The sequence below is a fragment of the Mustela nivalis genome (assembly GCF_964662115.1).
Source record: "Mustela nivalis genome assembly, chromosome: 10".
NCBI classification, from domain to species: Eukaryota; Metazoa; Chordata; class Mammalia; order Carnivora; family Mustelidae; genus Mustela; species Mustela nivalis.
The window spans coordinates 76209190-76222699 of NC_139029.1; the positions used below are offsets into that span (position 1 = coordinate 76209190).

The following is a 13510-nucleotide window of genomic DNA, read 5'->3' on the forward strand; positions in this document are numbered from 1 at the left end:
GTATTCAAATTATATATCTGAATATATTTACTGGCTTCATTGCTAATCATTTCAATGACCTAAACTACAATGTGAGATAAAACTATCGCTATTAATATTTTCAAAAAGTTAGCATGTTCCTGGAGGAAACAGCAAATCTAGATGTCTTGACTTTGATTAAACTGAAAAATGTCATGTACCAAGCTCTCTGTCTGGCACTAATTATACATGGGTGGACCAGGTGGATATGGGCCCTTGTACCCACGGAGCACAAACCTCACTAATAAACACGTGGTGTTAGGCCAAGCATTGTTAATAGTGTTTTGATGTCTCTCCCCTTTTAAGTTGAATAGTTTAAGGAAACAGAAATTCTTATAAAATGAAAAACTTTAATAATTGTTTAAAGCAAAGGCACAAGTAAACATTTCAGGTTACCATACAATGTTACAAAAAGAAATTCCAACAGTAAAATGAAAAACATTATAATCTTGCATCTCTATAGTGTACCTTAGTATTCTATCATCTTTCTTTTGGAGTGAAAAGACAAGATAGGCAGATCAATGGATGTGCTGTAAAAAGTTGGATTATAAATATCCACTCCAATTTTAACCAGTAATTTTAATTTCAGGAGAATGAATTAAAGTAAAATTAATTAGTTTAAAAAACTTTTTTTTTTTAATGATGAAGCAGCAATAACCTTCAGGCTAAAGCACACTGTTTTAATAAAGTAAATCACTGATTTCATAAAACATTAGTTGCTGACGTCTTGCACTACATGATAAATAAGCTGGCCATGAAAGGACTTTACTGAAATGCAATTCATATATTTATTTTACTTTAAATCTGAAAATGATATCTTTTACTATGTAAAAGATAAAGGAGAATATGGAACCAATTCATTTTTTATGATGTTAGAAATAAAATACTTAAAAAGGTCTAGACCTTGTTTTCAAAGGCACTATCCGGAGAGTAACAGGCTGCACGCTCAGAGCTAAGTTTTTGTTTTTGTATATTTTAGGTGAGCCTTGACATCTCAATTACTCATCAAACACTGAGTACCTAATATCTATCAACAGAAAGGGCAGAGATTGTGTAATGTGTATCTTTAACCGCTTTTTTCAGGGAGAAAAAAATATTTTACCATTGATTCTTAAAAGGCTGTTGAAATACTGGTTTGATCTAAAAGTTCTGTTTCATCACGTCAATGTGATTTCCATTTTATTCAGATCACCCTGTAGCTTCTACTTTTAGCTTTTCAACCTAGAGGCAACACCACCAGGAAGTAACTATCCTGAGAGTACTTTTGTGTGTGTGTGTGTTTGTTATTTATTCACTTATTCCTCCCTGAATATTCTCCAGCTCTAAGTGTTTAACTGAATAACATTTAAATGATACAAAGTAATTGTGTCAGGGATTAAATAAAATCTATCAAGAGGACATTTTCCAATACCTTGTAAATCTTAATTTGAATGTCAAATCAAAGCTTAGTATCCTGTTGCATACTAAAAACCAGGAAGATTCTAAACCCTTCTAAGGAGTATTTGAATCAAAGCTCTTGAATGAGATGATTGTTGTTTCTAGTTTTCCCATTTCCCAAATTACAAGAACATCAATGGGTTACGGTTCACTTAACCATGATTCTTTTAACACCTAATTCCTAACTAGAAAACAGTACTTAGGAAATTTTCTAAGAATATCTTTCAGATTTAGAATTCAAACATGATTCTAGAAAGATGTTCTTATTTTAAGTCAAATTATAACATCGGCTCATTGTCGCATACTCTAAAGGCCAACGTGCCTGCTTGAGAGAGCAGTGCTGGCATTCTGGAATTCTTCCCTTTCTTTCTCCATTTCCAAAGGTAGAGATGTCCTTCCGAACTTGTCTTTGGCATCAAAGACTTCATGATATAAAACAGCTGGAACATTACCCATTTAGAATAGTTACGAGTTTAAGATCCACTAGCAAATTTTAGTCTTCAAAACCATTAGTTCAACACCAAAAGCAAACAGTTTGATCTTCTACTGAGACAAACTTAAGATGCAAACCTGCATTTTAGAGGGTCTGCAGACTTTTTCTCTAAAGTGCCAGACTGTAGATATTCGGGGCTGTTTGTGCCCTCCGGTCTCTGTTGTAACTTCTCAACTCTGCCATGGTACATGAAAGCAGCCACAGACAATATGTATATGGATAAGCATGGGTAAGCTCCAAGAACATTTTATTGATCAATACTGAATTTCATATGATTTTCATGTGATACAAAATGCTATTTTGATTCCCCCCACAGAACTATCTATAAATATTAAAAACTACTCTTAGCTTGTGGGTCATGTAAAAACAAGAAGCTGGCTAGAATAGCCTCATGGCCTGAAGTTGCTGACCCTTGGTCTCGATCACTACATTTCTTACTGTGGGGGTGAAAGCAATGTGGCCATGACTCATCTCATTTTACCTGGGCATCAACAGCCCATAGGCTGACAGTAATGAACCCCAAAAGAGAATTCTAAAAGCACCAGACAATTCTAGTAGACGATACCAGTAGAGCTGCGCAGAGTTTATGTGTTGATACATCTATACACAGATACCGATCTATATATATTCAGGAAACACATTGAAATCACATTAATTGAAGAAAAGTAGAGAACTGAGAAATTCATTAGCTGAACATTTCAGCTTGGTGTCGGAGAGATCTTGAGTAAAATTTTGGCTCTGCTACTTACTAAACTTGTAACCACAGGTAAATTACTTAACCACTACAATTTGACCTGGTGATATGGACACAACAGGCATCTGGTCAATCTTGTTTCTCAAGCAAATAGCTACAAAGGGCTGGAAAAGCCTAATCTATCACGTACCATAAAGCCTGACTTTGGGCTTTAGAAAAAAAATGATTTTGTCTCTTCTACTCCACTCTGTCATGTAAATTTTTTTTCTGCATGCAACATATTGTGAAAAATTTTACCTTCATATATACTGAATTCTACTTTCCTCTTATCCTTGAAGGCTATTTTTTCCACAGGCTGCTGATGAAAATGGAAGTGGAAAGGATCCAGTCAACACATGTTTGTTGTCTTTATGTCATCTCAGTGTAATTTGGTGTTTCCACCAATTTATCAATGACAGGCATTCAGGTTTCCAGGGAAAAAAGTCTGGATGAGAAAAAGGAAGAACTGGTAGGAAAGAATTCTTATGGCTTTATCTATGGATTAACTAGAGAAGCTGAAGATAATGTTCATAGATTATTCGCAGATACAGATTTTGTGTATCTTGTACCTCAGTCCATTGCTTAAATTACATTAAGTAGATATTAGCACTAAGTAATATGTGCTATAACCTCTTTAATCATGAAAAATTTATTGTTATATACACATGAAGCAAAATATGTCACCAATAGTGTTTTGAACAAGTATTAGTTCACTTATGAATCTGCTAGTGTTGAATGCCAAGCAAAATACTAAAGCTATTAAAATATTAGTGTCTGGTTTTATTTTCAATTTTCTTTTAACCTAGTATTTACAGAAGTCCTGTTAGAACGCTGAAGGCAGTCATTTGCAACATGTACATTCTCCATATAAAATGATTTTCAATGTGGGTGATGTAGATTTATAAATATGTACAAAACCCCCAATTTTTTGTAGTTAACCTACTACTCTGACTAGTAGGCAATACATGGAACCATCATATGCACATCAAAACTAGAAATTAAAACACAACTTAAACCTCTCAAGACAGATGAATGTTCATTTGTGTTTGTAAAATTATAAGGGGGAAAAAAAGCTTTGTGTTTGGGAGCTTTCAGTGGCCTACTACTAAAGCAGTAATTTTAACTGAAAAACAAAACAAAACAAAACAAAACAAAAAAACCCAGAAACACTCCCCAACACAAAAACCCAAGATAAATTGGATGTATATCCTGGTCAAATGTTTGTAGACACCTGGCTTGAAAACAAATTGATAAATATGCAATTTGTTAAATGAGCATGAAATATTGCACTAGAGCAGTTTTGTCTGAAGAAAATTCAATTTTCCATAGTCCTGAACTTCAAAATGCTTCCCACATATAAATTGCATTGTCTAAATAAGAAACATTAATATTCAGTAACACTGTTAGAACCTTATTTTTCCCATTAACCATATATACCAGTCTATTTTATGGCAATGGTAGTCAGTGGTGAAGATTTGGCAAAGATAAAAAAGCAGATAAGACTGTAAAATATATATATATATACATATATATATGTATGTATATATGTATATACGTATGTACATATGAAACAAGTATGTTCCCAAAACCCTTAATCATATGATAACTGATCCCTTAAAAAACCCCACAGTCTAGGTCACAGTGATGGTCAGACAGTGGTTGAGTATGACTCTCTTCTTGGGGGCTGCTCCTTTCGAGCCACTCGGTTGCTGTCTCTGGTCTCCAACGCACTGTCTTCTGTTTCGCTTTCACTACCATCTGCCACAGCGGGGTCCAAAGACATCGGGCCAGACTTTCTGTGCAAAGGAAAACCAACGCCACTTTCCCGTAAGGAATCATCCATAAAATCTTCATCAGAGGAATGGAATGATTCATCATCTCCTATTAAATGGTTGACAATGTGGATTCCATCAAAAGGAGGCTGGCCTGAGAAGACCCTCTGGCCTTTTAGGCACCTGAGCTGTCAAAACAAAACCCATGTTAATATACTCAACTAGGGGAAACACACACACCAAGAAAGCAAACATTTCATGTTTAAAAAAGAAGATAACTTACCTTTTATTTTTTTTTTGCCATTTGTAGATAAAATAGTAACTACCAATTTTATATGTCTCCTATGTGTTATATAATGGACACATAACTTGTTTTATTTTTTGAAGATTTTATTTATTTATTTGACACAGACAAAGATCACAAGTAGGCAGAGAGACAGGCAGAGAGAGAGGAGGAAGCAGGCTCCCCGCTGAGCAGAGAGCCCGATGTGGGGCTCGATCCCAGGACCCTGAGATCATGACCTGAGCCGAAGGCAGAAGCCCAACCCACTGAGCCACCCAGGCACCCCAGTAACTTGTTATTTTAATTGAAATATCACAACAGTCCTATGTGGTAGATTTTATCATCTTCATTAGAGATTAGAAAATGGAAACTCAGGTAGAGGTACTACTGTGGACACATAGGTAATAGCAAAATTTAGATTCAAATTGAACCTTCATTATATTACAGGAAATATAATGAACTCATGCACCCATCATCTAATTTCAACAATTAACATCATGGACAATCTTATTACATTATACTTCTCCTGTCTCTGGATTACTTTGAGGTAAATCTCAGATATTCTATCAGTTTACCTGTAAATATTTCAGCATGCATTTCTAGAAGATGTGGACTTTAAGACCATACTCTGAACTATCACACATACTGTCTCAAGAGCATATCCCCATAATAATGAAAATCAGTTACAAATAATGAAAATTTGCTATGAATCTCCATCCTATCATAATATCCCAAAGACCACCAAACCACGGTCACACACTCACTCAGGGTAGGAATGCTTCTTTCTACTAATAAGATCTCTCTCTGCAAGGAAGGAATGCCAATAGTATATAATTTTGCCTTCTCTCCCCTACTCCTCCCCAGGGAAGAAGGAGCAACTTCCCTAATGAGGGAAGAGGGGAGAGGACTGCCATGTATTGCTCAGCTATTTCTCTTCTCTTTCCACTTTCAGAACCAGGTTTTGGCTATCCCAGGAGCTTCCCATGGCCATACCTTCATGGGGACATCATGTGCTCCCTGTTACTGGCTGGGCAAGTCTGACTAATTCTAGAGTTCGTTTTCTAGACAAAAACCCATTGTTGTCACAAATCTAAACCATATTCTCCAAAACCAGCCTTTTTAGGATTAAAGGTGACTTCTTTTTATCATCTCCCACTTCTTTGCCCCAGTTATCTTAAACTCTCAAACCTACTGCTATGGATACAACCACTTCTACTACCATAGAATCGAGACATCAGCCCTGTTGTCCTCAAGAGCTTATATCTTAAGCAGGAAATCTAATTTTGATATCGTCACTTGTTTAATTTCTCCCATACACCATGAATTTTCTCCTACAACAGAGCAGAAGAGCTGAAAACAAAACAACCAAAACAATAGCTGAAAAAAACTAATTACCAAAATCTACCTTGACTTGCAAGAATTTGGCTGAAAGAGATCCCATGCCTCCTACCCTTATCACTACTATTAACCTTCAACTTTGTTTCTCAGGGACAAACTCCTGGTCACTCACTATCTTTCAAATCTTAAGATAAAGCCTGTGTGAAATATTCAGGAAATATTACATATACTTTCAAAACTAACGGTTCTGAAAGTAAAGACATTACAGCCTTGCCATACACCTGCCAGCTATCCTGACAGATTTCCAGGAAGAAGTGAAGAAATGTCAGCACTTCCCTGCTGGTGTGTGACCAACGGGAAACAAGAAGGATGCTGAGACTTCGAACAGTGATGTCTGCCTCAGGCCGACCTTCAACCCTGAAGAAATCCCTATGTCCTAGGCTGAGAGAACAAAATTACAGTGATGTACAATGTAATTTAAGTAACACTGTCTCCCTTGGCAGGGCAGAAAGGATCTAAACTCGAGGGTGAATTTTTAGGGAAAGGGCTCAGAGCACCACAAGGACCTCCCATAGCTGTGATACCCATGGCAATACTACAACTGCCACGTTCTGATGCAACATCCTATCGCTACATTGCAACACATGATTGAGCGCTCCAAGTGTTAGATTAAGTCAGTTAATCTCTTCCTTTCTTTTCTTCCCAAACCCTTTTGAAGAAATAATACAGAACATGTGTCTTCCTTTTCCCTGACTGTTACCAAAGGAGTATAGCAGGGGAACCACAACTTCCCAATGAACTGGAAAGCTGTAGCTCTAACAAATTTTACTGCAGTTAAAAAACTGCAGCCTCTTATCAGATGTCATAGGGGATGCAACTAGAGTTTCTTTATTTGAGAACTGCTAATAAAGAATAGCAGAAAAAGGAATATCGGAGAAGAAAAAGGTGAAGGTAAGGGACTCTCTGGTAAAACTGAAGCTGTCCCTTAGTTACTTCTTAGACCTGAACGTGTACATACTGTTTCTGAGGGGAGGGAGGTCTGTGTATGTCCTGAAAAAGGATATCTGCTCACTGAGTTCCCATCACGTGACCTAGAAGGGGCTGAACTTCAGGTGAGGATATCCCGGGGGACTCCTCTTCCTGTGGAGAGAGGTTTAGCTAGAGGAAGGCCAGAGCTGGGCCTTTTAATGTATAGTCTTGGGTGTCTGGATCTGAGAGCTGTACTACTGATCCTGTTACTAGACTTTTAGGAGCTAATTATATTTAAACAAACAAAAAAGACAATTTTCTCAACCTACATCCCCCAAAAAGACTTCCACAGATATTATTGTTGGTAGCACACTTAGATTAGCATATTTCAAAATATGGTCCACTGATTATCTCTCAGGATAACCAAGGATGATTATTAAAAATCCAGAATCCAGGGGTGCCTGGGTGGCTCAGTGGGTTAAAGCCTCTGCCTTCGGCTCAGGTCATGATCCCAGGGTCCTAGGAACGAGCCCTGTGTTGCTCAGCAGGGAGTCTGCTTCCCTTCCTCCCTCTCTCTGCCTGCCTCTCTGCCTACTTGTGATCTCTCTCTGTCAAATAAAAAAATAAAATTTATAAATAAATAAATAAATTCAGAATCCATACCCTGATCTAAGGAATCAAAATCTGGAGAGCAAAACATCTTTTTTAAAGTTTATTTATTAATTGTTTAAATAATCTCCACATTCAACGTGGGGCTCAAATTCACAACCCTGAGATCAAGACTGACAGGCTCCACTGACTGAGCCAGCCAGGTGCCCTGGGAGTGAAACAATTTTACAAGCATCTGAGGAGATCATGATACCTCACAGTTTGAGAATCACTGTGGTAGATCTGTCCAAACCAAATAAGGCTGAGTCAAAAAGGAGTTGATTTACCTGAAATGGAGCTCTTATTCACATTAAAAGTGCTTCTGAACAGGGAACAACTGCCCGTGTGTCTGGTATACAGAAATGGATATAAGCGGATACCATCGTTCAGTAGTATAAGCAAGCTGTCCAGACCCAAATCCACTACCTGATGGTTGAAACACGGAGCGATCTGTTTAAATGCGTTTTCCTGAAACTTTCTCCTGGCAAAGGGTAGGATCCAGGAATGCGTATGTTCAAAAGACCTGAATAATTCTTTAATAATTTTTTTTTAAAGATTTTATTTATTTATCAGAGAGAGAGAGGGAGAGCGAGCGAGCACAGGCAGACAGAATGGCAGGCAGAGGCAGAGGGAGAAGCAGGCTCCCTGCTGAGCAAGGAGCCTGATGTGGGACTCGATCCCAGGACGCTGGAACCATGACCCGAGCCGAAGGCAGCTGCTTAACCAACTGAGCCACCCAGGTGTCCCAAGACCTGAATAATTCTGATGCGCATCCCAGAGTAAGGACCACTACTACAGGCAACATTTTGTCTGTTTGTTCAGCTTTGTTTGGTGTCTCCTATGAATCAATCATAGGATCAGGAATCTGACAAAAGCTACTGACTCTCTTTCTTGAAAAGTACATATAGTATTTTTGCATACCCTTCTGCAGCCCCTTGTCTTTTCTAAGTTTTGGTTAAAGACTATTAGAACATTTTTATAAAGCAACAACCAAACAACTAAACTTTGTGAAATGCCAGTAACACACTCCTATCATGAAAAAGATTTAAAAGGTATTATTTTTCTAGGTGAAATGAGACATAGGTTTTAAAGGCACTGAATGTGACTGAAAGTACTTCTGAGATTCACCAAGGATTGGAATTTTAAGGAAAGGGACTCTTCTCTGGTGGAATCTTGGGATTTCCCCCAAAGAAGGGTCTCAGCTGATCATAGTCAACAAACTCTATCCAGGAAGTTCTGAGTAGAACTTCCTGTTAGCTTTTTAAGTTCTCCAGACCTAATGTTTGAGTAGGGAGTCGGGTATTTGAAAAAAATCATCTAAGAGATGCTGGGGGAAGGGGTGGGGGGACAGCAACTAGGAGGAAACAGACCATTGGTGAAAAGAAAACTCTTTAAAAATAATTTCTTTCCTCTGAAGAAACTGCATCCATGTAAAACAAAAAACAAAACCAAAAAACCCAGGACACTCTACAAGAGGTTTCAGACCTAATTTTTTCTGACCTGAAAGACATGTGCTTTGAGACTGAAAAAGCCTACCAAGTATCCATCACAATGGATAAAAGTAGACTTACACAATGGTACCTCATAATGAAATTTCAGGACACTGGGAACAAGAAAAGATAAAGCATCCAGCCAAAAACATATTTTATATAAAAACTATTTTATATATCAGACTTCTCAACTGTAAACAGAATAGAGCAAGGCCTTCAAAATTCTGAGAAAATATTTCCAACGTACATTTAAAAAATTGAAATTATCTTAAAAAACGCTTTAAATACATGGTATGGTTTAATGGATTCCCATGTTGTCATCATCTAGCTATCTGGAAGCAAATGAAAAAGGATTTTTATTTTTTTATTTTTATTTTTTTTAGATTTATTTATTTATTTATTTGACAGACAGAGATCACAAGTAGGCAGAGAGGCAGGCAGAGAGAGAGGAGGAAGCAGGCTTCCTGCTGAGCAGAGAGCCCGATGTGGGACTCGATCCCAGGACCCTGAGATCATGACCTGAGCCGAAGGCAGCGGCTTAACCCACTGAGCCACCCAGGCGCCCCAAGGATTTTTATTTTTATGTTTTTTTTCTCTTGATAAGTATGATCACATTTATTTTCAATAGATTATATTCTGCCACCAGGAATATTTGAGCATGCCTATTATATCCAGTCTTGGCCAGCATGACCATTACATATTTTTCTCCATCATAATTTGCACTATTATTGTGATTTTGTTTCTTTGATTACTGCTGGGATGGTTGAGATTTTTTCTTTTTTTCCAGTATAGTTAACATATAGTATTATATTAGTTTCGGGTATACAACACTTCCATACATTACCCAGTGCTTGTCACAAGTGCCCTCCTTAATTCCCATCACCTATTTCACCCATCCCCCCCAAACCCCACCCAGTAATCATCAGTTTTTTCTCTATAGTTAAGAGTCTGTTTCTTGGCTTGTTTCTCTCTCTTGAAATACAGTTTTTAAATAACGTTAGACTATTGAACTAGATGTTTTAGAAAAATATAATATATAATCTTATTCTGTACTTCAGATTATTTTATTCTCAAACATGAATACATAAAATAGTAAAAACAAGCTTATTGTATGATAAAATGTTTCCTTCTAATGAGTGCCTTCTAGTTCTATAACATTTAAAATTTAGATATTAAGTAGATTTGCCATTTTCCAAATATCAGTTAAAAGACCCACAAACTACCACAGAGATGATCTCACAGACTATTCAACTCAGTAGGTCACTCTGGAGTCCTTACTTTGGGGAGAATGTTGATGTTAACAGCACCCTTTGACTCCCTAATTCTCTAGACCAATAATTAATAAATTGTGTTATGTACAAGAACCTACTGGGATTATTTTAAAAATATATAGACTCTTGGGCTCTCCTCTCAGACACCTTGATTCATCAGGCAGGACTCAGGGATCTATTTTAAACAAGCACTCCAGGGAGTTCTGAATAGGATGATCTATAGATCACATTCTGAGAGATCCTGCTCTAAATGGATCATATTGAGGGATTTACTATATTAGGATCATGTTAAGAAAATTTGGTAAGGATAAATAAATTTGAACTCCAGATTTTCTTGTTAATTTATCACTGCCACACTGGCCATTGTCATATTTTAAAAATACAATGGTCTGATGTGGACACACAACTAACTTGGGGGGAAAAAGCAAATAAAAATACAAAGAACTATAAGGCAAATAAATATTTTAAGATATGACACCTTCACCATCTAGTTTCAAATCTATTTCTTATGGGGTGTTTCAGGGGATTCATTACTGAGGAACAGCAACCAGTTTTAGACATCTCACCATCTGAGTTTAGATCAAAGTGAGAGAACATATGTTTATAAAACAGAGTCAGAACCTTCTCCTTTTCTCCTATCAAATGTCAACCTTCAAATTCAAACTTTATTCTGAGGATCAGCTTCATATTCAGGTGACAAACTATACCTTTTGAAGGATAACATGCCTAACCTTAGGAGTATAGTTCTAGCTTTAAAACCCTTGATAGAAAAATAATTTCTTTTCTTTTTCTTCTTCTTTTTTCTTAAAGATTTATTTATTTATCTTATAGGAAGGGGGAGTAAAGAGGGAGAGGGAGAGAGAAACTCAAACAGACTCTGTGCTGAGCCCAATGCAGAGCTCAATCTCCAGACCCTGAGATTGGGATCCACTCAAAGCCAAGAGCCAGCTGCTTAACCAACTATGCCACCCAGGTGCCTTTAAATAGCCTGATATTAAAGAGTCTATTCTGTATGGTTCCATGTAAATAGTTTAAAAAAACAGTTTAAAAACAAGCAAAAAAAGGAGAAAAATTTGGAGTTCGGTGATAGATAACACAAAGTTCATTAAACTTATTCTCCCTGCATTTGTGAACATTTGAAAATTTCCATAATAAAAAACATGTACATTAAAAAAATAAGGTCACCAATAAAATCTCTCAAAAATACTTTCAAATTCATGTGTAGCTGACCATTTTGATAAGGAGTTAGACTCACCGTAACAAAACCTCTAAATAATCCAATGGAAAAAAAAAAAACCCAAAAGATAACTGCTTCCTTTATATTTGAAAGTATTTCTTTTTTGTTTTCTGGTATTATTTTGATATTAGTAGTTTAAAAAATTAGCATCTTAATAAATTTTTATAACATATTTAATACATCAATAGGCATAAATATTTTCATAAACTTTAATACTGTATTGATTGACACACATATATTGGAGTGTATTATTTATAGATAAGTTTTTTCCAAGTTATAATGAATACTTAAAATCAGCACTGTCTGGGTGGCTGGTCTAATATAGTCTACCACTTCCGTTAGCCTCTGATGATGGTGACTGTTTCTTAATCATTTTTGTATCTTAGAGCTCAGCACTCTGACTGGACAAGAGTGGGCACGTAAGAAATATATATGAAGTACAATGAAAAGATAACAGGATTCTTAAGAAAGCCCTCTGGTACTCATTATTCATTTCAGAGGGGAGTGCTAATATACGAGACGCCAATAATGTACTGTTTCTTACCTGAAATGGACTGCTTCATCATGTTATGCATGAAGAGACAGAGTAAAGAAATAAAAACATACAGAATTTGTTTAAATAATACTTAAAATATGCTGACATACTCATTATAGCTTAAAAAGCTAACAAAATCTTAACCTCTCACGAGCTTCAAAGAGATTGTATTTTAAGATTTCTCTGCATGTATTCAACAATGCTGACCCAAAGAAAGTATTTAGTAATTAGAAAAAGAAAGTGTTGAGATATTATACAACTTATAAAGAATATAGCACAAGAGGTAGTATAGCTAATAAGAAAACAGGAAACTGTCATGTTCATAGTCTGATGAACGTAGGTTTTGAAAGGAAATAGCAGAGTTTCTAACTGCATGATAGTAAAAATCCAAACACTAAAAATTAGTATTAAAACCTATTACAGCTATTTCACATAAAAATTATCAGTAAAATTTGAAAGCAGGGAGAAGAATCTGCAGGAATGAATGTTCTGAAGGCCCAAAGGACTTTATAATCATTAAAGATACACAAGTATTTAAAAATTGTTCATTAGTCTACTTCATTAGCTAAACCTCTAGAGGTTAAGACAGAAGTTTCTTTTGTAAAACAGGGAAATGTTATAGCACTAGAGATTTGTAGCCTTTAAATATAACTTCCTAATAAATAATAGAGAAATCCGTGCTGAGAAATTTGATCATCTGGGCCAGTGTCCATGTGGAGAGAGTGTACATGTTCTCTATGTGATTGCTTTCTTCCAGTAAATTATAAACACTGAGAACTAGAAAAGGTTTGGGTTGATTTTTGCATTTGATTTTAAAGAGACACAACAGGTTATCCTTCCTCAATTTTAATGTGTAGGGGTAAAAAAATTAATAATAAACCCTTATAATTATATGAGGTTTTACAGTTAAAAGTGCTTCCATGCATATTATTTCAAGTAGTTAAAAAAATTTCCCCCCATGTGTAACTGGAGGCTGAATTGTACAGACAACTACCACTTTCTGAGATTCAGAAGAATAAGAAGCGCTGCCACTGAATATTCTGAAAGACAATCAGTCCACAACAAAGTGGAAAAAAGTCATCCACACACCAAAAAAACCCCTAACCAAATGAACTTTGATCACTACTAGACAGGGTTTAAACCATTTAAGTGAGTCATGTGATACCAAGTGAACTGCAAAACAGATGCAGTAAGTTTCCAAGTCTGAGTCATATCAGATTATAAAAGCTTCTATTTGTACGTTTGGGTTTATATAATCAATCTTTGTAAAACACTGAACTATCGCT

The 13510-nt window shown here is 36.3% G+C and overlaps 1 protein-coding gene across 6 annotated transcripts in view; it reads right to left on the reverse strand.

Annotated features, from left to right (window-relative positions):
* Positions 1–348: 348 nt before the first annotated feature.
* Positions 349–13510, reverse strand: part of EVI5 (ecotropic viral integration site 5) — a 207232-nt gene continuing 194070 nt past the window's right edge. For all 6 annotated transcript variants that reach the window (XM_082688706.1, XM_082688704.1, XM_082688705.1 and 3 more), the window contains one exon: positions 349–4641. In XM_082688706.1, coding sequence (XP_082544832.1) covers positions 4330–4641 — 312 coding nt within the window. In that variant the 3' untranslated portion in view covers positions 349–4329. The remainder of the gene's footprint in view (positions 4642–13510) is intronic.